The 24,629-nt window shown below is 45.4% G+C and overlaps 1 protein-coding gene and 1 long non-coding RNA gene across 2 annotated transcripts in view; one reads left to right on the forward strand and one right to left on the reverse strand.

Annotated features, from left to right (window-relative positions):
• LOC105092237 (uncharacterized) overlaps window positions 1–24,629 on the forward strand; it is a 110,989-nt gene that overhangs the window by 83,646 nt on the left and 2,714 nt on the right. Inside the window, exon 3 of the long non-coding RNA XR_010378300.1 lies at window positions 10,912–11,027. This is a non-coding gene — a long non-coding RNA (uncharacterized LOC105092237). The remainder of the gene's footprint in view (window positions 1–10,911; window positions 11,028–24,629) is intronic.
• Window positions 19,180–24,629, reverse strand: part of MINAR1 (membrane integral NOTCH2 associated receptor 1) — a 29,361-nt gene continuing 23,911 nt past the window's right edge. The window contains exon 4 of the mRNA XM_031440707.2: window positions 19,180–20,604. Coding sequence (XP_031296567.1) covers window positions 20,407–20,604 — 198 coding nt within the window. The 3' untranslated portion in view covers window positions 19,180–20,406. The remainder of the gene's footprint in view (window positions 20,605–24,629) is intronic.

The following is a 24,629-nucleotide window of genomic DNA, read 5'->3' on the forward strand; positions in this document are numbered from 1 at the left end:
ATTGTTTCAGGCAAGAATCAATAATGAATGCTAAATCTAAGGGGGTAGTTGGGTGAGGATCAAGGGAAATCGTAAGTATACTTATCAGTTACACTGTGGTCAGATGGTCACAACTGACATCATCAACAAGTCAGAGGGACCTTGTGTGCCTCCAGATGTGACACCTTGAGAAAAACAAAGGGTCACGTTTGTAGTATGTACTCGGTCTGGAGATACAAAACGTGTCTAATCATGAGGAAACATCAGAGAAATCCAACAAGAGGGACATGTTATAAAATAATTGACTTCAGTTTTCCAAAAATGTCAATGTCATGGAAGACAATGGAAGGCTATGGAACGGTTCCAGATTAAAGGAGACTAAACACAAAGGAGAGGCAAACGCAGTGCGTGCGTCAGACTGGACCGTGTACTGGGGGGACAAATGCTATTAAGAATACAAAATGTTATGAAGAATGTTACTGGGACAAGTAAATAATTGGAATATGAGTGATTAGATTAAGTAAAATTATAGCCTCAACGTCAATTTCCTTGAATTTAATATTGGGACTGTGATTACATAAAAGAATACCTTGCTTCTTAGGAAACACACACAAAAATCTTAAGGGGGAAAAGGGCATGATGTCTGCAACTTGGAAAAATATGTCTGTAACAAATATTGGAAAAATGTAGTATTCCTTAAAAAAATCAATGAGAAAAAAACACAAATAACCCAATAGAAAAATGATCACATGATATATACAGCAAACAACAGAAAATATACGTGAAAAGATACTCAACTCTCATAACTAAAGAAATAGAAATTAAAACAATGAGATACCATGTTTCACCCATAGACTGGCAAAGCCAAAAGAGTTTGGAAATACAAAGTGCTGACACTTAAGTAGGAAACGGTGGAACTATAAAATAATACAGCCGCTTTTAAAGAGCAATTCACCTCTGACCCACACCTGCACAGAGAGGTAGGTACTGCAGTCATGTTTAAAATGAAAAACTTGAAAAAGCATAAATCTATGTAGGGCTATGGATGGAAACACAAGTCATTTCACTGAGTGAAAAACAAGGTGTAGAATAAAATTATATGTGATTTAAAAATCAGTAACAGTTAATGTGGCACTGAACAATCCAATATAACTTTTATGGAACTATTGATACACAAGTAAAATTATGTAAAATCAAGGAAAATGGTCTTACAGGATATGCACCAAACAGGAACTCAGGCTGGGGAGAGGGGAGGACGGCTCAGAGCAGACTTCAGCTTTCTCTGTAGCATTTTAATTTTTGAAAAGGGAAATGTATTCCTGTACTGCTTATGTAATTAAGAATTTCATATATAATTAAACATTAATTTAAAAATGTAGGCGGCAGTCTTTACCTCCCCAAGATCGCTTGTAAATCAATTTTCTTTCCTGTCTGTTAATAAATCAGCTATCACTTACTAGATGATGGTGCCCTCCACCATCCTGGCTTCTATTTTTACTCTTCCTTGGCACCTCTGGCCATGCTATTTAAATCTGTAGTACTGTGATTGGGAAATTAAATTCAAGTGAGGACAAAAGGAAAGTGCTTCTGAATTTAAGTAGCTTGGGTGTTTACCTTTTCCCTGTTCAAATGTGTGCACAAGAACCACTTCTGTCTTAACCCTGTGAGGAAATTGGTAAGAAACCACATGAGGGTATCACTGGAGGAGTCAGCACAAATTGCACATTTTGGCAGCCCTGTTCTTTGGGCACGTTGTGAAATAATGATATTTCTCTTCCCAAGCTTGATGACTGCAAAATGGAGTCTCGCATGAGGCCTGAGTCTCAGGAAGAATGAATGTGATGCCCTGTATAATTCTTGATGGACTTAAAATATCCCTGAAAATTCTAACACAGCATTGTGGAATATGAGAATTCAGAGATAACTTGCTGATTCTCAAGTTAAATCATCTTCAGGGTCTTACTGTTGTTGTTTGTTTTTAATGGAGAAACTGAGGTCCAGAGAAAGGAGGTGATGTCTCAAGGTCACAGAATATGTGGGTACAGTTGAGGGCAGATCCCAGCCCGGATCACCCCCTATACCACGGTCACGGTATCTGTGTGATATTAAATATGTACACCCACTGTGTAAATTAGGCGATGGAGTGAGTGGAGAAGAGGAAGGTTCCTGTTTTCTGTTGTTCTATCTGCCTGCATGGGCCCTGACACTCTGGCGTGGCCCCAGTACAGCAGGCATGTCTCCCGTGGACATTACCCACCTAGGAGAGTGGGGTCCAGGAGAGGGGTTAGATGCCAACGTCAGTGATCTGCAGCAGGAGGAGCTGATGGCAGGAGGCCCTAATGACAACTGCCAAGAAAAGCATCATCTTCATTGTCAAGGATGCAGATAACTGTTGTGTGTTTCTGGTCATCGATTACTTACACAGTTTCCCCCAGTCGTTCAGCAGCTTGTGCCTCCGCCTCACTAAGGGGCAGGGGAGCCTCAGGGCGGGGAACTAAGGGCTTGCCAGCTCTCAGTGCTTGTGCTTTGCTGCTGTTTACTCGTTCTCAAGGACAAAGTCTGCTAGTGACAGAATTCTAAGAGCCAGTTCAAGTCTAATGTGTTCAATCTCACCATTAAAAAAAAAATTTGAAGCCCTGCAGTCAGGTCCAAAAAGGTAGCTGCACAGGTATAGGTGTGGGCATTGCAACTGAGAGGTGGGCGCTGTCAACACATTTAACAAGTAAACATGTGATTGGATTCTGAAGACGCCCAGGTGGGGTCAAAGTGCAGTGGCGTGTGTGTGGTCAGGAAACAGACAGACCAGTGTTCTGACATTTACTGACATAGTCTGACATTTACTCACTGTTCACCTTCCGTTTTCTAATCTATAGAATGGCTGTAATACAGGGTCACTGCCAATCCTTGATGGGTTGAGGGAGAGTGACCTGGATGGGAAGAGGACCAAAACTAACCTCGCAGGTTCCTTCAGGAATCGGGAAGGATAACTTATTTAAAGGACATAGTGCTCAAGATTTTCATTACGTGTTTAGGACAAGTTACAGTGGAGTTCAGCAGAAGCACACAGGCTTGAGATCAAGTTTCATTTAGGTATCAGATATTTAGATTTTCATTTGGGTCATTTGCTTTGTTGTTTGACTTTGAGCAAATTCCTGCCTCTCTCTGGTTTCCTCATTGGGAAATGAGGATTAAAGATCAGTTTTAGTTTGAGTGCTGTTTGAGGTCCTACTGTGGCTGCATTTTAAAGAGACACAATTCAAAATAAGAAAGGAAGCCATCTACTCTCTCTGCGAGGATCAGAGTCCTTGGAGCAACATCTGATTTTTTTGACACCACACTTTACAAGGTCATTGCCAAACCTGGGTGGGCTGAGGGAAACTGATAGGGGTGGAGAAGAGAACTTCTACAGTATTCCTGCAATTGATTTCATGAAGACAAGAAAGGGTTCTAGGCAGAGAGGATCATGAGAAAATAAGTTGATGTTATTTTTGCTAACTGTTCAATGTGGTGGAGATGGAGAGTTAAAAGCCATGGGCTCCGAGGAAGCCCGCGAGCCGTCTCTAGCTGCTCCCGTTCATCGTTAGGACGGATAATGTGATGTACGGTTCGCACCCTGTTACAACGAGCACTGTGGCAACCAGGATTTTTGCCCACTGAAACAACCCCCAAGCTTCAGCCCACAGCCCTCTAATTCCGCACACCAGTCATCCCAGCGAACTCGAATACAAGAATCTGGACCGTTCATTGAAATTCATGATGATCCTCTTTGTCTCGGAATTAAACCCACATTAATTGGGGCTGTGTGACAATTCATTCGGGCTCCTTTGCGTTGGCTTGCTCTGCAAATCAGTAGTGGATACAAGGGAAATATTTAACCTAGTTGGACATGAAGAAATACACGGAGACAGTGTCCCAGTCCTCTTCAAACCACTTTGGAAACTGTGTTATTGAGGACAAGTAATGAAAGTGCTAAACACAAATAATCTCATCAGTTCTTTAAAACACTTGCTGGTTTCTGTAGCGTGACCACTCAGTATCTCCTCTTCACTAGCAGCAGCATCACAGTAAATTAACTTCTGTCATACAGTTGAATATTTTCAAGTCTTTACCATTTTCTCACTACCTCCTGATTTGGGGGAATGGGTGAAGCTTTGCAGTATGAAGACTCAGGGGCCCTTGGGGGGCCCCCGAACATGGAATCTGTGTTTCAATGCCTTGCATGATAAGATGAGATATTCGAATTTCTTTCATCAGGACAAAGCCAAATGACAGAAATTAGGATCTGGGGATTCAGAGAACAGCAAAATCTTTTTATATCCTTAAGAACGAACCAGTAAACATCTGGTAAGGCCATGGAAAGAATCTTTAGGAGTCCGGCTTATCCTAGAATGCAGGTGGTTAATGTGGATGCTCCACAGACACAAACTTAGGTTCATGTCTCAGCTTTGTTCCCCCCAGGCTTTGTCCCCTCAGCTTACAGACCTCACCCAAGTGCATCACTGTAGGATCACCTGTGAAAAGGAAGAAATCCAACCTCCCAAAGCAGCCAGCTTCTCTCCCGACACGGACGCTTAGAAAATGTGTCTCTTTCCCTCCAAGGAGCACTTGGGTTTACACATGTGCACACACGGTCCCTGGAAACAGTACATTCAAGCATCCAGTCTGGGAGCACTTTAAAAAAGAAGCATCTGCAGTTAAGGGAGTGATTGATTAACTTTAACCACCACAATTCATTACGAAGGCCGGGAGGGAAGATATTACCGTGACAAATGGCTTGGCTTTCTTTTCCATCTTTACACGAACAGATTTGTCAGCACAGGAGGAGGAGAGAAAAATAAACAAAAGAATTTCTAATGTCAAAGAGACCTCTTATTGATTTGGTTCTGCATAACTTTCTCATTCAGAATGGGATGAGACGATTTCTGTCTAAATGTGAGGATGGCTCCTCCCCGGGACAGGAGCATGGCCACGTGACCTCAGGAGGTGACCACAAGGTATTATTCCTCCAACCCTTAGATTCTGTGCCCCCTCCTCCTTTTTTTTTTTTAACAGGGGTGATGGAAGAAAAGAGAGAGGAGGCAAAGATAAATGAAAACAGTATTTCATTCTTTGACAGTGAGTGTGTGATGCCTGAATGTGTGATGTTTAGAACTTTAGCTTCAGGGTTAGAGAAATCCAGATTTGAATTCAAAATCAAGTCCAAGGTCAAAGTTGCTGTGTGACTTTAGAAGTATTTACTAATCTCTCTGAGCCTCAGTTTCTGCATCTACAAAATGGGCATAATAATACCTACTTCTTAAAGACAGGATACGTATCAAGGGAGACAAATATCCTTTATCACTGTCTGATAATTATATTACATATTCATTGGCTTCACTGTGTATTATGTGTATCCTCACTCAGTTACAATTAAGGTAGGAAAGCTGTGTGTTTTGTTCTCCGCTGTATTCTCAGTATCTAGGACCCTGTCTTGCCTATAATTGGCACTTTATAAAAATTGGTTGGATGAATAAAGCGTTTAGCATGGTGTTGCTGTATTGTAAGATCTCAAGGTACAACGGCTTTTAAAAATTCTGTGAATGGGTAAAGGAATCTTTGTCTTGAGATCTGAGAAGCCAAGTTAGATTTTGCTTTGAACCGCAGCACAGCAGAGTAAACAGGAACATGAATCCTGATTCCGGAATGCCTGGGTTTAAATCCCAGATCTCCCGCTGTCTAACCCTGGGAGAGTTCCTCGACTGCTCTGGCCTCTGTCTTCCCAACTGTGAAAGTGGGCTGGCGGCAACGACAGCACCTACTTCAAAGAGTGGTGGTGAGCATGAGTGTCTTGCTCAGAACCGTGTGTGGCTCATGGCGAGAGTCCGCTGTCATTAGTTGGCTGTGGATGGGATGAGTTGGCGTGAGGAAGTGGTCTTGAAGGAGAGTCGAAGGTCATCGCCAGCTGGAGTGACAAGAAGTGAGAGCCAGGGCCTGGGCTGGTGGCAGGCCTGTGTATCCCATCCCAGAACTGAAGCTCACAGTGGCAGCTCCAACTCCGGTGGGGCTGAGGAGGCTCTGTCCCTGCAGGCGAGGCCTCCTTAAAGGTACAGTGACTCACACTGGGTGGGTGCCACAGAGGGCACAGAGGTGCTGTTCACTCCCAAGGAGTGCTTCTTTGAAAACCCTTGTCACCTATACCACCGCCCCCCACCCCAGGACTAAGAACCTCTTATGACAAGACCCCAGGGCACCTTTCCTCTCCCACACGCATGTGCCACGGAGGTGATGACTTGCTCCCTGTGTGTCTCTCCAGACAGACTCAGATCATGAGGCCAGGGCCGGTGTCTGACTGCTCCCTGCTCTGTCCCCAGTAGCTGGCATGGTCCCTGGCACATTGTGTGAGTTCAGTAAACAGTCTACAGAAAGAAGGGAGGGAGGGAGCAAGGAAGGAAGGAAGGATGGAAGGGAGGGAGGGAGGGAGGAAGGATGGAAGGGAGGAAGGAAGGGAGGGAGGGAAGAAGGAAGGAAGGATGGAAGGAAGGAAGGAAGGAAGGAAGGAAGGAAGGAAGGAAGGAAGGAAGGACAGACATCAGGTTTGTAAGCAGACAAGAGAGGTCTAAGAACACGCAACATGTTTGGCTGAATTACACTTCCTGTGCCACAAATGTGCCCCTCTCTCTCCTCTCTCTCTGCCTCTGCCTCTAATTCAGTCCTTGTCACTTGCATTCCAGTTAAAAAAAAAAAAGAAGGTCTAGCTCTGTGCACTTGGGTTTCCCACGCAGACTCAGACATGCAGGAGGTGGGTGCACTTGGACCAGGATGCCCCACTGAAGGGCCCCAGCTGTGACCACAGGCGTTTGTAGACTCTGCAGGAGGTTGGCTCCCACCTGAGGGTGCCCCCTCAGACCTGCACGGGAGCATCTTTGTGCCCAGGGGCCTGGGGCCACCAGACCGAAGGGGAAACAGGGAACCAGGCCAGGAGCAGCTAAAGCCTGAGCCTCGGGAAGCCTGGCACATAGCTGGCAGCCAGCCTGAGTCGCACAGCCAGCTCCGCAGACAGTGATTTATCTCAGAGGGATGTGTTTGCAGTCCAGCCGCACAACCAGGGGAGCTTCCTGTCTCCACTTCCCAAGCACATGCACACACACCTCCCACACACCTCACCTGTGCTCACAGTCAGACTCACACATTCACACGCGCACACACACTCATGTGCACTTTCACAGCTGTACACATAAACCACACTCACCATGTGTACACTAATGCGATCACACACACTTACAAACGCATGTCGTGCACACATCATCATCCTGGACAAAGCAGAAGAGAAAAAACAAGGCAGTGTCCTGGCCTCTCACCTCCACCCCTGCGTCTGCAGCCCCAGTTCCTGGCTGGGCTCTGAGCCTCTCTGCTCAGGCAGCCGCTGGTGCTGACTCCCCAGCTCGCTGCCTGCGAATTCCCCACACCAGCTGCTTCAGACCTTCCCTCTGCGTCCCTTCTCTGTCCCTCCCGGCAAGCCATACGCTCCCTTGCCTCCCTGTGCCCTCCAGCCCCCGTGCCCTCCCTTCCACTGCTCCCCCCAACCCTGTCCCAGCAGCAGATGGGCAGCCCGGCCCACGGGACCTGCCTGCTGGCTTTCTGTCTGTGTGGATTTGGGCAGGTCCCCCAGTCTGTTCTGATCTTGAATTTCCTCATCTGTGGAACACGATCCCTCCCGTCTGGCATGAGTCAGTCAACAAGATAAGGAGCTGGAGAGACTCGGTGGGCGCTCCGTGCCCACCACTTCTTCACTCTGCTCCGTCTTCCCCAAGCTAAGCCATCTGGACCTGGGTCCCTCTCCTTCAAACCATAAACCTTTCTGCTTGGGCTTCTGCCACTGACCTGTAACCAGGAGGAAAATTTCTGCTTCCTAAAGGAAGCCTCCCTTGACGATGCCCCTGTCCACTGTCCACCCCTCCTCTTCTTGTACAATGTTAACATGATATTTACAATCGCACCCTCATCTCCTGCTTCCTCCTCTCCAGCACATCACAGTGAGCTTTCAATCTACTCCACCTCCGGTCTCTTTAAAGGGCACTCATTCATGGCTTCCGCGGGGTCCTCAGTGCTCGGTTCAGCTGCGTCCCCTCAATGCCCCCACAGTCCTGGTGCCAGCACTGCCCCATTAGGATGGGGTAAGAGTAGAGTGCGGGGTGGCCAGAGGCAGATGCCTGACTTCAAATCCCACCTCAGCCAGTCACCAGCTGTGCCACCTCGGGTCAGGCACATTCCCTCTCAAAGCCTCAGTTTCTCATCTGTGAAATGGGGCCTCAGGGAGCACCTGCCGTATTGGGTGGTGGTCGTGAGGATCACATGAGGTAATGCTCGCTGGGTGTTTCCCGTGTCATGATCGCTCGGTAATCATCATCTCTTATTTTGACCCTTCGAACCTTCTCCTCCCTGGAACCTTGAACCTCCGATCTCTCTTGGTCCTCCTAGTGACACCCCTCCCAGGTCCTCACACATGGGTGCTCTCTAGCGCTCTGTCTCCAGGCTTCAGGGTGTGTGCTAGAAAACCTTGTCTCTTCCACAGCCGCCACCATCCTCTCCCCTCAGATGACGCCACCTCCCTGCCTCTGGCCTCGATGCCTCTCCCGGGCCCCGGGTCGGGACTGCTGTGGGGCTTTTGTACCTCTCTGCCTGAACAGGGGCTCCCCTTGCCTGGGAGTAGAGGGCCAGCCTTGGTTTTTGAGCAGGGAGTTGCAGGATCAGGCTATTCTTACTGAGAGTCTCTGGAGAAAACAGGGATTGGAAATGGCAGCCCTGATGCAGAGACAGCGGCCAAGAGGGCAAGGGCAAGGGAATCGTTCCTCAGTAACCATTACCGAGCATGGCAGCTTGGCAGCTCTTATGGAAGTCCTGCGAGGTGAGCAGAATTGATCCCATCCCTTACGGTGACGAGAGAATGGAGAAGCCGCCAACCCCAACCCTGTCCACGCCTGAAACAACATCTGCTTTAAACATACTTTCCTCCAGGCACTGTGCCAGCTACCATACCATTTCAATCGTTCCAGTGACCCTAAGTAGGAATTGTGCCCATTTTACAGATGTGTCAGGGATTTCAGTGACTTTCTCAAGGCCAATGTCAAACTGAATTCAACTTAGGAAAAGAGTGACCTTATTTGACAGCTAAGCTCCCTACCCTTCACCCTCCCTCTTCCCCTCTCTACCTGCCACGCTTACTATGTCTGCACACAGATAACTAAATTCTGTAGAGACCCAGTTTCTGGAAATAGAAAACAAGACAGACTCTTCCAGAAATGCCCTTGCCAGAAAGGCTGAGCCAAACCCCACAGAGCAGGTCTATGCAGGGGTGTCTTTTTACCTTCATCCTTGGAAAGAAAACTAGACTTTTAGACTGTCTCTCTTTTAGGTATATTACAAGAACTCTTCACAAAAAAAGCAGGTCTATATTTCATAATCTAGTAAATTTCATGGTTTACTGCGACCTTCCCCAGATAACAAAAAATAATTTCAAGGAAATTTTCCTTTGCTTATGAATCAGATATTCCTTTGACTTTCTTTGAGGAAACAGACTTTTAGTTCCATAAAAATAGTGTAAAAGATGCAGCAGTTGACTCAGTGAGCCTGAGTTTACTTCTGAGACGCCCGAGTAGCTTCCAAGATATGACGCTGCACCCAGCAATTTCAGATCTAGGTAAAATTCATAGCAAAATGGTTTGCAGAGAGAGCACTGTCACAGAAATGAGAAGCCCGTGGTTAAAGTCCTATCTTTCCCAAATGCATGACTCTTTGTAAAATGAGAATGCAATAATTATTTCTCTTGGTTCCTAAGGATGCAGAAAAACACCCTAAATTTTTTCTTTAAATCTTTTTGACTAGTAATACATTCACATAGTTAGAACTTCAAGAAGTACAAAAGGATATATAGTGAAAACTCTTCCTCCCACTCTATTTCCCGTCCTCCAAATCCCATCCCTCCGCAAAGAGTGATCACTGTTACTAGCTACCCCTCTGAAGATGTTTTATGTATATAGATAACAATACAATGGTATATTCTTTTTTGTCACTTTGTTTTTATGTCAGTAGTAGTGTACTAGACACAACTTCTGCACTTGGCTTTCTTCACTTAATGTGATTGTTGAAACTTTCAAGTGGTGCACAAATGCAGAGTTACTGTTATCATGTTAAAATATTATTTTAATAATGTACCACAGTAATTATGAAGATTAATTTTTCCTAGAATTGAGAAAGGAAAAAAGAGGAAAGACTTTAATATAGTACAGCTTGGATGCTTTCATGAAAAAATAGTGTATAGAAACTATATGCTACATATTGCAAATTTTTTCTAAATTTGATTTCAATACTCCCTGAGTCATAAATAACTAATTAGCAAATACAATTTACAAAGGGTTCCCACGACACCCTGCTGCTGGACAACCAAACTGTCTTGTGTTAACAGTGCCACCTAGAGGCGGAAGGGCATCTTGACTGTTTCTTCCCCAGCTGATTTACTCTTTGCCTAGCAACACCTCAGGAAGTCCATTTCCTACACACATACATAGTCATATCTCTTTTTTTTTTTTTAGATATCCTTGCTTCCTTTCTGTCTTTGAAAACTGTCGAATACCAGGAAAATCAATTCATTTCCTTTTTTCGACATTTTAATTTCCATCACAAATTCACTCCGGGTGTGGCCAAGGCTCTTGAGAGCAAAGCCGGTCTCACGTTTGGGTCCCTGAAAGGAAAATCATCTGCTTTCAAGTGGCCTCATACAGAATGAGAAGCAAGTGCGTCCTAAAGGGCTTCGAAGTGACCAGAGCCCTCTTCAGAACCTCGAGCCCAGTGGTTTTCAAGCTGGAGTGCGCATCGGCCTTATCTGAGGGGGCTTGTTGAAATCCAGAGTTGGTGCGAGATGACGTCTAAGGCTGTGCGTTTCTAACAAATTTGCAGGTGCGGCGGATGCAGCCTCCTCTTGCTGATGCCGGTCGTGCTGCCTAGACCCTCGCTTCCGCCCGGAAACGCTCAACCCCTCGGCTGCTGGGACGTTGGTGGCTGATGGCTCTCAGGTGAGCCGCTCTCTGGAAATTGCTTTTAGCTGAAGAAAGCCCTCTCTCCCCAGTCCACACCATCTCCCCAGGGGCTGTGTCTCTGAGTCCTATTCCCTGCAGAGGCAGAAAGGCCAGGTCCTTGCTTCATGGCGGGACAGCAGCTCCGGAGCTGCTCTGGAGATGGGCCGAGGCCTCTGCGGCAGCTGCACTGGGGTCCAGCTCCCCCTCCTGCTCAGTCTTACCTCTTCCCTCCTGGCCGCTGCTCCTGCGGGCACTGCCCAGTGAAGTCCTGTGAACAAATCCCTGACCCATCGTCTGTTTCCTGGAGACCCTAACCTAACACACCTTCTTGAAACTAAAAGTCTTAGCCTTGAAATACAGAGAAAACTATGTAAGCAACAATGTGGAAGTTGTTTTGTAGATTTTGTCCTGCTGTGTTTATGCAAAGGACCATCATAATTATCACATGTGTCATTCTTTAAAATCTCGTCTGACGCTATTTTTTATTACACATGGAGAGTGTTGCAGCTAATTGGCAGTGAATTTAATTCACTGAGCATTCCAACCCCACGCCGATAACATGCTTCCTACGGTAGGCAACATTTCTTTCAAAAACAGTAACATGTATGATATTTCACTTTTAATACAAATATTAAGGAGTGCTCCATTCGTTCTTTCCACAAATATTCATCAAAGGCCCCTGGGCTTGGCACTGTTCGGGTGCTGAAGATGAGGCACTAATAGAGATTCCACTCAAGCATTAAAAATAAATAATTATGTCTGCATGATGATAAGTTCTACAAATGAACTAAAGCAAGGGACCAGTGTAGATAATGACTTCTAGGAATTCAGATGCTCCTTGATCCTGTACAAAACACAAACCCCAAGACTGGATTCGGACTGGACCCCCGGCGCTGGGCTGGGCTGGCAAATGCTACATGGTTCTCCGTGGGTCAATTGAGAGCTTAGCTTTGCAGCTCTACAGATGTTTACTGCTTGTCTCCCGTACGTCAGTCCTCATGTTGAAAAGGCTTCATCTTCCAAGTGACACAGGAACAATATCGTAGAAGTGTGGGTGCCCTTGGCCTGGCGGGTAGATGAAGGGAGTCAGACAGCGTGTGCGTGCGAGATCAGTGATTCTCACGCTTAAGCATCCATTACCATCACCTGGAGGGCTGCTCAAATCACAGATTCCGGGGCCTCCACCCTGCCCCCACCTCTGAGATTTTTCTGATGCGGTAGATCTGGGGTGAGGGCCTGAGAACTTGCATGTCTAACATGCTCCTATGCTAATTAGCACTATGTTAGTTATTATTTAAAAAAAAAAAAAAACCCGCTGCCCTTTGCTACCAGACTCCTCCCTCCTTAGGTTGTCCTCAGTGAGGATTCTAGTTTCCCACCGCACTGATACCACGCGGGGCCTATGATTTGACTTGGCGATGAAATGTACACGCACAGACTGTGGGTCACTTTGGAGCAGAAGCGCTAAGAGCCGTTATGCACTCCTGCCATCTTTTTCCCCCCCTTCAGGAGGTAGGCCTGTGCCAGACATGAGGCTGCTCATTCAGCCCGGGTCCTGTGATGAAGAAGACTTGAAATCCAGGCGCACTGATTCATGATGAACGTGCCACGTGGGAAATAAACAAACCTCTGTTGTTACAGGCAACTGAGGTGTGGGGCTTGCTCGCTGGCACGGCATGTCATAGTCCAATCTGACTGATAAAGAAGACTTCCTAGAGAAAATGACACTGAAGAGTCCTAAATGTGCATTGTCTGGGCAGAGAAGAGGCAGAGGCTTCAGACAGCATGCTCTGTGGGGTATCTAGTGCATAAAATCCTTAAGCATAGAAAGTGGTGGGAGAGGTAGGCAGGAGCCAAACCGTTGAATCTTATGTGTCAGATTTCATCCTGTAGAGACAAGATGAAAAAAACACCTCAAATGGAACATGTCCAAGAAGGAGCCTTAGATACCATATCCTATCTCCAAACTCTTCTTTCTCAAGTCTTCTCCAATAAATTAAACAGCACCATCACTTACCTTGTTCCTCAAGTCAAAAATCTGGAGTCACCCTGATCAACTCGTGTCATTCTCTCGCTGCCTGCATCTGTAAGTCCAGTTGGCTGCCCCTGCAAATACAAGTTCAGTCCTTCCTACCTCCACTGCCTCACCTGGCCCAGCTGCCTGCCATCACCCCCCAGAATCACTGCATCTACCTCCTGACCAGTCTCCCTGTTCCCAGCCTTCCTTCCCTTTAGTCCACTCTCCACATTGCAGCCAGAGTGAGCTCTTAAAAATATCAGTCAGATTATGGATTACATCATCTCCCTGCTTGCAACCTTCCAAATAAACCTAACCTTACTGTGGCCAGTAAGGCCCTTCATAATCTAGCCGCTGCCTACTTCACTGATTTCCTCTTGTATCGGGTTCCCTAGTCTAGTTCACTAAGTTCAAGGTATCCTGGCCTTCCTAGTTTTCATTCCCAGCCCAGGACCTTTGCACTGCAAATTCCCTCTGCCAGAAATGCTCATCCTCAGTTATCCACACATCACATCCTCCAGGAAGCCTTCCCTGACTACCCTAACTCAAGCAGTGTTTCTGCTCCTCTCCAAGTTGGAAATCTTTCTTCATTACGCCTATTGCTGTTGGAAATTATTTTCTTTATCTGCTTACTTGATTGCTATCTGCACGCTCATTAGAATCAAAGTTCCAAGATGTCAGATCTAAGACTTCTGTGCATTCATTTGTTCATTTGTTCACTCAGCAAACATTTATTAAGCATGTAGTACATACAAGACATTGTTGCTTCTGGGGACAATATTCCAGTCGCAAGCCATTGCCTTGCACATTCAAGTCGCTTAATAAATACCAGTTGGCTGAATAAATAGATGAATAAACCAAAGGGCAGAAAAAAGACTGGCTCGGAAAGCAGTATATAGGTCACATATACATTGCTAATGAGAAAAATGAACTTTAATAATAAAGCAACAAAATGTTAATTTAGACTGGCTGAGCCATCCAGATCAAACAGCATAGGTCCCAGAGAAAATGAACGAGGAAAGGCCCCTTCATTGGGACTTCTGAAATTATACAAGAATCATTAAAATGTAGAACATGACTGTGAGTAACCAGCATGAAAACACTCAGTGACTTATTAGGAAGAATTTTAAGTGCTTTCCTTGACAAATGAAAGGAAACTGTATTTGTAATTAACCACACTCACACTGATGATTTATAACAATAATTTTATGTCCAGGATTTAATGAATCTTTCAGGAATTTCAAAACCTGCTACAAGTTGAAGACAATATTGAAACAGCAAAGAGATAGTGTTTGCGTGGGTTGAAATGCAGTACCTGTTTCCAGCCAGAAACTCCAGTGTTTTCCCGTTTTCAGATACTGGTATATTTTTCACATGACATAGTAGCACTTCTGTATGGAGTCATGTGTACCTTCACCCCCTTCTTTCCATCACAAGGACTAGTCAAGATATAAACCAAATGCAGGTAGGGCAGCGTCTCAATAATTCAGGCTCACCGTGGAGAAAGCCAGTGGGAGCTACTGCAAAGCCTGAATTCTAGAGCACTGGGAAGTGGTGTATGCTTTCTAAAAAGGCACATTCAATAATGTAAAGTAAGTTAACCAAATACTGACTTTTGCAAGTACTTGGGGGAGCAATCTAAATTAATGATGGATTTAAATGCCTACAATAGCATATTGCAATTGATTTCTCCTCTTTGGGAGGCTAAACATTTTTCCCTTAAAGATTACTTATATTATTTTCTTAATTCACTTTTTCAGAGCACTTAGAGCTTTGAAATCCAGGTCCAGTCCGTCTATATGCAAACTTTAGATTTGTGGGTTTGAATTAATATTTTATTGTAAAACTGAAAAAACATTCTTATACCCAGCATTGTAATAGTTACCCCTAACATTCTCCAAGATCTCATCAGAGACTTCCTTCGTGTTTCAGTGTCAAGATATTAATTGCTTTTTCCAATGTGCTGTGACTCGTGTTTAATCACTATTTTTAATGACTCAGGCGGGGAGCTCAGTGACATTTGTGAATGGCAGAATGAGATAAAAGAAGCTGGATGAATATCTCTGTTCAGTATCCTCCATGATATGATTTCACAAGTGAGAAATGTTCTGAGCCTTCTGCCCAAGTCAGCTATTATTCATTTACTGCATAGGGAGCAATGCCTAATGTCTCTGGGATTTTGTGCTTATGTGAGAACAGATGAATAGACAAATGGAGCAGAAAAAAAGTCCAGAAAACCATATATACTTTCAATGGACTTAGGTCAGAGAGAGAAAGATGGTCTTTCTAATAAATGGTGTTGATCAATGGATATACAAAAAAACACTTATCTTAACCCCCTACCTCATACCGGGTTTACATAACAATTCTAAAAGGAGTACAGATCTAACTATGAAAAGTAAACAGTAAAGCGTCTTAAAGAAAACATACAGCATCGTCATAATTTTGGAGTCTGTAAAGATTTCTCAAACAGGACTCAAATTGCCAATCATAATGGAGGAAAATGATGCATTTCTATATTAAAATAAAGAACTTCCATTGATCAAAAAGGCACCATTAAGAGAGTAGGAAATGCAGCTCATAGGATGGAAAATCACATTTGTAAAGTATGTCTGACAAATGACTCATTTCCAGAATTTGTCCTCAAATCAATAAGAAAAGGGCAGAAACCTAGTAGAAACTGGCAAAAATGTGGACAGGCACTCCCGGAAACAGTATATCCAATGACCAATAAACCTACAAAAAAGTAGCAAGTCTTAGTCACCAGAAAAATGCCAATTACATACACAATGAGACACCACGATACATGGAGCAGAATGGCTCAAATGAAAGACAGACGATACCAGTTGTTGAGCAGGATGTAGAGCAACTAGAACTCCCATAAATACTGCTGACGGGAGTGTAAGTTGGTCGAACCATGTTAGAAGACTTTTTGGTCGGATCTCCCAAAGCAGAGCATAAGCACACCACATGACTCAGCAGTTTTACTCCCAGGCACACCCATTCCAGAACGCACATGTGTATTCACCAAAGACACATACGTGCATATTCACAGCCCCAAACTGGAAGCTACCCAAATGTTCATCATTGGCTGAATGAGTAAATAAGGTGTGCTATAATCACAGCCAGTAAGTGCAATGAGAGTGAGAAAACCATAGCCACGCACAACAGCATGGATGTTTTTCACATCATGTCGAGTGATACACAAGAGTACGCACCACATGGACACATTTACATAAAGCTTAAAAACGAGCAAAGCTAACACGTGCCCTTAAAAGTCAGGATAGCCATTTTTCTTGGCAAGGTTTTAACTGGAAGCAGGCATGAGGGAGCTCGAATGTTCTGCATTTCGATCTGGGTGCTGATTACACGGATGTGTTCAACTTGTGAAAAAGCCTCAAGCTGGACACGTAGGATTTGTGCGTGAAACTGACCACTTGTAATCTATGCATAGAATACAGTCTCACTGTATGATACTTTATAATTTTTCAGTTTATTTTTGATTATATTTGGAGAGGCAGATTTCATATGAGAGCTTCAAACCAACCATTATACATTAACCAAATTTTACACAAGCCATTTGAAAAAAGGTCTAAAAATGTGCTTAGTTACCGGTATTATATAACATTGATCAAGCACCAGGAGTGTGCTGAGAGCTTTACGGAACGAACATAGAAAAGACAAGTCCCTGCCTTCAAGGATACCCCTTCCTTCAGAGTCTCACGCATAAAACTTCACCTTATATTTCACACCCATTTATTCATAAGGCATAAATAAGGAAACTTGTTGCATTTCTCATTGCTACTTAATAAATATCTAATACCCTCTTCCCCCATTATACCAACAATTACTAATACCTTTGCCTTTAAATACAAATTTCCGTAGTACGCTATACAGTGTATACTGATTTGGTATTCACACAATTGACCACAATATTCTTGCAGGTTGGTTATAATATGGAGCATGTTGAATTTCAACATTCACAAATTTTATACCACTTGGCAGAATCACATACTATTGGCAGAGCTTTTTTTGTTAAGGAAAATGAGGTGCCGTTGCTCTTATATTGATAAATTGTAAACAAAAACAGCACTGCCTTGATTCCAATAAGGGTATCAGAACTTATGGCACATTCAGAACTGTGAATTTCAGCACATCTATTAAGCTAGCCTTGCAGATATCAATCACATAGCAGCATGCCCTAAAATACTAACAATTTATGATCAACTAGTGATGGGCGATATAAGTGTGATTTGCTTTACTGTATTTGCAGTTTAAGGAAGAGGGCACTGTGTAAAATATCTGGAAACCGTGAGCTGGGAAATTTGTTTGCTTTTCTGCAAGGCTGTGTTCAAAGCAAATTCAGACTCAAAAAAGAGGATGAAATGATTCTGACTTTAATTATTGGCTAAAGAGATCTAATTTCGAAATAATCCCTTAATAACATCTGATTGTTCATTTTTTTAATGCAAGAGAGATGAAGTGAATTTTGATAGTGTAGTACTTTTAGGTTTAGGCACAAGAAATTATACTTCATGTGAAAATGCCAGAGAGGGTGATAGCAATGGCCCCCAGTATGGAAGCTAAGCCAGTCCCTGTGTCACCTGCAGGGAGCTCACAGCAGCAGGAGATGAGAGGCAAATTTTGGAGGGATGGGTGGATGCTTCCTTCCAAGCCAGACTCTGGTCTTGCCCCATTCTGAAAACAGAGGGATGGAGGAGCTAGCGTGAGTCTGGGGTCTGGGGAAAGAAGGTGTAACAAGCTTGGGATCAATGGAGAAAAAGGACCCATCTGTGAACTTCACCTTATCTAGATCCCAAGACCCCAGCATCCATCAGCTTCAAGCCATAACAAAGGTCTATGACTTGACACCAGACACAGCTCCCGGGCAAAGGATAACTTACCCTTTTCAGAGGAAACCACCTTGCCTTTGGACCATCACTGTGTGTTCTCCGAGGGGAATTACTGGGTCTGGATGTTTCCATTATGTGGAAATGATGCTGACTTGAATTTTAAAGCTACACTGGACTTAGAGCAAGACTAAATTTCTTTGACTACCTCCCCGGATATGAAAAGGGTAGAAGAAAATTCTACAGTCTCTTCACTTCTCTGCAGGGGGTGGGGCTTATAGTCCTACCCTCCCTAGGTGGCGAGGCACACGGCCCAGACAGGGCCCATCAGGGATAGATTCACCCAAGGGCAGTGGCAATAGTAGTTTGGTCCATCCACCATGATCCTTCCTGGCCAGTGAAGGAGTCCGATTGGGATTTGACAAATTTTTCTTATCCTGGGTAACTGCATCGCTACTTCTCTGCAAATCTTAGAGCAAGAGGTTGGAAACTACTCATCTCTGCTGCTCTCCTGGCTTAATCTGAGACGAAGGAGAGACTAGTGGGACCAGGATGTGTTATAGGGCCACACTGGTTGGGAGGAGAGCTGGGACGGCCACTCCCCAATCCCGAGGGTATTAATTGAGAAGCCCCTTTGGGGTGAGATAAACAACCTTATTTAATGTGCCCAACCCAAAACAGAGCACCAAAAGACTAAAATGCTAACAATAGACAGTAATATAGATATATATATATTTTTTCATTTTCAATTATAAATCCTCAGTTTTCCATACTAAGGCTTAAGTTTCAGTCACCTCGTTGAAAATCCGTACCTAAACAGAAGAATAGAAATAGATAACATGAAGACGTCTAAAAAATGCAGGTTCACCACAGATGAAAACCTCCATCCCTTTCTTGTTGACACCATGAAATGTTCTGACTACCCTTCGTGGTGAACAACAGAATTAGACACAGCAAGCGAAGCATTACTTGGAAGTTTTTAGAATGAACTAAATAGGATGAACTCCTATTGCTTTAAAATCTGAGATGCCTCCCAAACCTCTCTCTCGGGAATGTATTATATCATCCAGAGTGATTATTCCTACTACCAGCATTTATTTATATCCCACCTTGTTCTCAGAAGAATTAAGGTAGCTAGATTCTGACAATCATTTTACTTTAACCTGTAACAAGACATTTGAATCAATGCTGAAAAGGATTCTTTCTGTCCAGTGACATCAAAGCACCATTCAACAGGCAGAAACTGAGATCAAATTCAAATGAAATTACAATGGCTGCCTTACACTGGAGAAATCTTGCTCTCGAGTTATTTAACAGAGAAGACAATAGACCAAAATTAGGTATTTAGATCAACATGTACATAGATAGATAAACGGTTAAATAGATAATATTTTTTGCACTGCTGACAAGTATTCAAAACTCTGGAGTAGGTGTCGGAGTAGCTGAGAACACCTCAGTGCCTTTCTCATATTATGGGCAAGCTTTCAAAACCTTTTTTAAAGCCATTGGAAAGGGCTGATCGTAGTGGTGCGCAGAAACCATGGTTTAGAGTTAGAATGCCAAAGTTTAGCCATTGTCTCTACTCTTCAAGGCACAAGGACAAGTTCCGAATTCTCCAGCTCCTGTGTGAGAAGCAGGGCACCTGGTACCGCCGGGAGCTCGAAGCTTAAGGAGCGGAGCGACACCCCAGAGCAAGACGGGAGACCCTTTGGGACGCCACGATCTTCTCATGTGATCGTACGTCGTTAGCAAGCAGCTCTCCCACACCTCGGGTGGGCAGGGGAAGGTCTCCGGACCTGAATCCCTTGGCCTGTGAAGCAGAGAGAGCACTCTTTGTGCCAGGCCCGATTTGGCCGTTCAGGCCTTCCTACCCTGGGCACAAGGGAAAAGGTGCAGAATGTTTCCATGATGATCCATCCGCTGTGAAGAGTGTAATGATGACAGAAGGGCACGAATGACAAGTCGGTAGCCCTTGAGAAAAGTCAGCAGACAAGTAACACCCTTTCTGAATACATACCCTGTTACCTCGCCTGCAGCGGTCTAAGAACGTGAAGGAAAATAAAACCTGTCCTTTTTTCCTTCTCATCTTGCTGTCTCCCTTAGCTCCCTGACACGAGGCATGGATTAAATATCTCCTCTATAACACATTCCCTGCCATGAAATTTCATCCAAATGGAAAGAATCCAAACCAATTAATCTTCCTTTTTTTTTTTTTTTTTTTTTTTGCTTGGAATTCAATTGGTACCTACTGGTAGTCCATTACATTCTTTTGGTAGCAAAAGATATTGCACTTCTTCAAAGTCATCCTTGTGTCATTAAGTCAAAGCTAATAGGTGGGTAGCTCTCTATCTAGAATGCATGCTTTCTGAAGACCGTCAGCAGCATTTGCAGGAAAGCCTCCACGATCGCATCTCCGTTTCAACAAACTGTGGCCACACCGCCGCGTGATTTTCAACTATAGAGGGAGACGTCGGTAGTCAGAAGCCATATGCAACAGCGCGTCGGGGGCTCATGATTTCATGGTGCAGATGGGGACGACAATGACGAGGATGACCGTGCACGCGGCCGCGGCGATCAGAGCAGCGATCTTGCAGACCTTGGCGCGTCTGAACTCGGCTTCTTTACGTTTCAGTAATGAGTCGTAGCCCGGAGTATAAATGTCTTCCATCCAATATTCTAAGTTGTTTGGGTTTAAAGATTCTTGTGTCTAAAAGTGAAGAGATGTTAGAAATACGGTGAATACTTGCAACAGGTTAAAGACGTTCTGATAATCATCACTCCTGAAGCATCTAAGAGTTGTCTGCAGCTGGAGGTGACCGAGGCTCCCCACATGGCCCACCAGCCCCTCCTGCCACGGACCTCCAAGGACTCGGGCTCCCACACACCACAGATCGCACCTGCCCCTCCCTGACTACAAAGGTCACAATGGTTTTGACACAGGAAAACCCACAGGTCTTCTAGGAGCAAGAAAAACAGAGCCAAGACAAACGAGATTGTAAACTTCAAGGGCATACAACCAAGAACAGGCTGGCCCCACTGTAGGGGAGGCAGGGAAAGTCATTGAGAAATACTCTCCACTAACAGTCCCTGAGAGCAGAGCTGTTTGCAGTAAGGCTATCACATCACTCTGATTCAGTTCCCAGTTCCTCGGAAAAGCCTCTACTGAAAAGTCAAAGGCACCTCCCAGATAAGCCGTTCAAAAAAAAGAACAGAAAATATTTCCATTTCAAACATTTCTGTGCAGGTCAGGTCACTGCTCAAAGGCAGGGACCACAGACCCGTGGCCGACCATCCCCGTGCCAGGTGCCACGTCCCCATGGGAGAGCCCCCACTGGTATTTGCCTCCTGGTCTCCCTGAGATTAATGAACTGTCTGCAGAAGAAATATCCCACTTAACCTGTACTGCCCATGAACCCCATTCCCCGTGGATGGTTATAATCTATTTCCATAAAGAAAGGCCGTGTTCTCATTTTATGGCAAACATTTAATAATGTGTCACATGAAAGCAACAACACATTGCAACTCCAAGTGGGGTCACCTAAATCTCTGAAACACAAGCAAAACAGCTCTTCTGAAGATTTTCTTACATTGTTTAATGCACATAAAGGTGGACATGTTCCAAATCACTCACACACACACACAGGATTACAAAACAAATGCTTCCAAAACTAAAAAAAAAAAAAAAAAAAAACTCATTTATACCACGTTTATTAGAGTGTCGATGATTCTAACCCACAGTCCTCATTCTCCACCTGTTCTTCTAGCCCCATCCTCTGTTCTTTCCCAGCTTGCTCCGCGCCCCCAGGAGACTGGCCCATGCGGATGCTTCCCAGGGGGGCTCAGCCCGTGGGGTATCAGTCCCCCGGCACCCTCCCTGCTGGGCCACAGTTCCCTCAGGCACCTGTTCTCAGAGCTGGGGGTCTTGGTGGGTTTCAGAAACAGCTCCCTTCCCTTGCCCTTCAGATCCAAGGGCAGCAACAGCCTCTCACTAGTGCTGGTCCCGGGGTGCTTCCCGGACTCTAACCCCTGCCGACAACACCACTGCAAGCAGTCCCCTCCTCCCCGCTCTCCCAGCTCCCAGTGAGTACGCCATCTGCTTCCTGCTGGGACGCTGAGCCCCACGTTCTGGGGGCTTCACTGCTCTCCTGCTGCTAAAGGCCTCCTAGCACGGGGGTCGCTGGACTCCAGCCCGTGCGCCCAGTCCAGCCCAGTGCCTGTCTTTGTGCAGCCTGCAAGTTAGAAACGGTCCTTACATTTTTTTAAAGGTTGAAAAAATAAAAGGAAAATAATAGTCAATGATATGTGAAAATTACATGAAATTGAAATCTCAGCATCCAAAAATAACGTTTTATCGAAGAGCCACAGCCCATCACTTACAAACTGCCCATGGCTGCTTGAGACAATTATCGGTCAAGCTGAGCAGTTGTGATGGAGACTGCAAAAGGCTCGCAAGGCCTAAAGTAGTTACTGTCTGGTCCTTTAGAGGAGAGTTTGCGAACCCCTGTTCTAGCATATTCTGTGCAACACTGGGATTATACAGAATGGGACGTAGGGATCGCTGCAACTCTCCCAGGTCTCCTTCCTTACTGAGGCATAATGTTTAAAGACTGTTGGTCAAATTTTTCATGTTATCTGGAGGGGTGGAAGAGGGTGCTGGCCACCTAAGGACTCTCATCGTGAGAAACAGGACACGATCCACAATGGAAGAATCCTTGAAGCGCAGGATGCTCTGACCAGCCTTTGCAAGAAAGCACCTCTGCCGAGTCCCAGGAGCCACGGTCTTCCTGAGCCTCCCAGAGCAGTTCTGCTGCCGCCCGGCTCTGGCTGTTAGGATGAGCTTGGGCCACAGCTTCCTCCCCACCAGAGCTCTGCTCTCCACTGGCACCTGGGATCAGTCTGACCCCCTGGACAGGACAGCTCTTCAGCAACTTAGTGGGCACTCTAGAAGGGAGAGGGGGAGACAGATGGGCCTATTTGGCTGGGATACAGGTCCAGAGGGGTGCGCTGGTTCGAGTGGAAGTCTGAAGGAGCAGCCCTCCCTGCTCTGGCACCTTGGGGACAGGCTCTGACCGGCGTGAAACAGCCACCTCCTCTCCCCAGTCTCCCCAGGCCGGCTGAGGAGGTAAACAGTGTGTAAACGGCACATGAGATTGCCTCGTTCCCTCCAGCTCAGATGCAAGGAAACTGGCTTCCTTTATAGGTATATACACTTCATGGGCTGGGATTCAGCCAGTGCCATAAACTATTTTTAATTAGTTTTTTCAATAACGGCAAGCTCTAATGACACCAAGGAGCAGAGAGGTGACCCGAGATTTCAAGGGACACAGGGAGCATCCTGTTGTTAATGACGCCTGCTGAACATTGGAAGCGAAAACAGGGCTCACACTTTTGCTGCAGCCTCACGTGGCCATCGATGGCAAATTTACATCTTGACGCCAAGGGACCCCAAGCAGACGGTCCAGATGCCGAAGCTGCCCTAAGGCAGTAGCTGGGGCGCTGCAAAGCAATGCAAACAAGGAGGGTGGTGCCCCTCTGTCTTCATCCAAGCCCCCGATGCCTGCTCCGCTTCGCTGCAGATGCCCTCGCCAGGCTATCGAACTCTCTGCTCCCTCCTATCTTTGTGCAGCTGGATACACTATCCTTTGCATTTTTAAGTGATGTTGCCTAAAGCTCTCTAATCCAAAGATCTGCTTTTTTTTTTTTTATAATTTAGTCTTTATACGTATAAACATTGGCACTTTAAAGTCTGTATCTGTATCAGACTCCTCCTCCCAAAGTCTAAAAAGATGTTTCTCAGTTTACCACTCATTCAGTTAATCTGACCCGGTCAAGGTCATCCCATGATGCCAGTGAAATACTGATTATTCCACTCATTGAGCCTTTCACATCTCTGGGCCCTCTCTAACATGCCTGCAACATGGATCGCAGTGTGATACCCACGGCAAAGACCCTGGGATCCACCTGCAGAAGCATCACAGCAGGATGATGGCCAGCAGGATGATGACAGGAGAGGAGGTGGCCTGAAGGAACAAGTGGCACACAGTGTGCACAGGGACATACATGCAGGAGGGGACATACGTGCAGGAGGTGACGAGGAGCGGGGTCCTTCCAGGGCGGTCCTGATACCAACAACAACCTGACTCTCAGGACCTGGCCAGAGCCGCCCCTTCCCATCACTGCTGTCACTGAGGGCCCGACATAAACAAACGTCATTGCAGTCATTTTTGTGACATGAAGCTCCACCATCCTCTCATCAACAGAAAAATGACACGGTGAAGAGGCAACAGAGGAGGAAGAACATGAGACTTATTGCCGGATGGCCCGATACAAATTTAGACTTGTTATTGAGCTTCTGGGGGCCTCGATATCCTCATTTGTAAACTTGAGATGCACATTGTAACTCCTGCCTGCAGGCCACTGTGCCCTGCAAGAGTCACCGCTGTAAAAATCACCGTGCAGAGTTGATTGATTTAAGCTTCCTTTCTTCAGCCCCTAAATGCCTTTTCAATGCTTACTTAGTGCCAGGAACTCTAAATACATTATTTTCATTTCTCACAATGACTCTCCAAGTTAGATACGATTATGGCCATTAACAGGTGAGGGAATCAAAGCTCAAGCAAGTGAGTGTGCCAAGCCACGCAGCAGAGGAACCCAGATTAGAACCCCGCACCTTGCAAAAACACATTTCTTCTCACCACTGCACTGGCCCTTGGACAGCCCTCCCTGCTTTAC

This window comes from Camelus dromedarius, chromosome 29 (genome assembly GCF_036321535.1).
Source record: "Camelus dromedarius isolate mCamDro1 chromosome 29, mCamDro1.pat, whole genome shotgun sequence".
NCBI lineage: Eukaryota > Metazoa > Chordata > Mammalia > Artiodactyla > Camelidae > Camelus > Camelus dromedarius.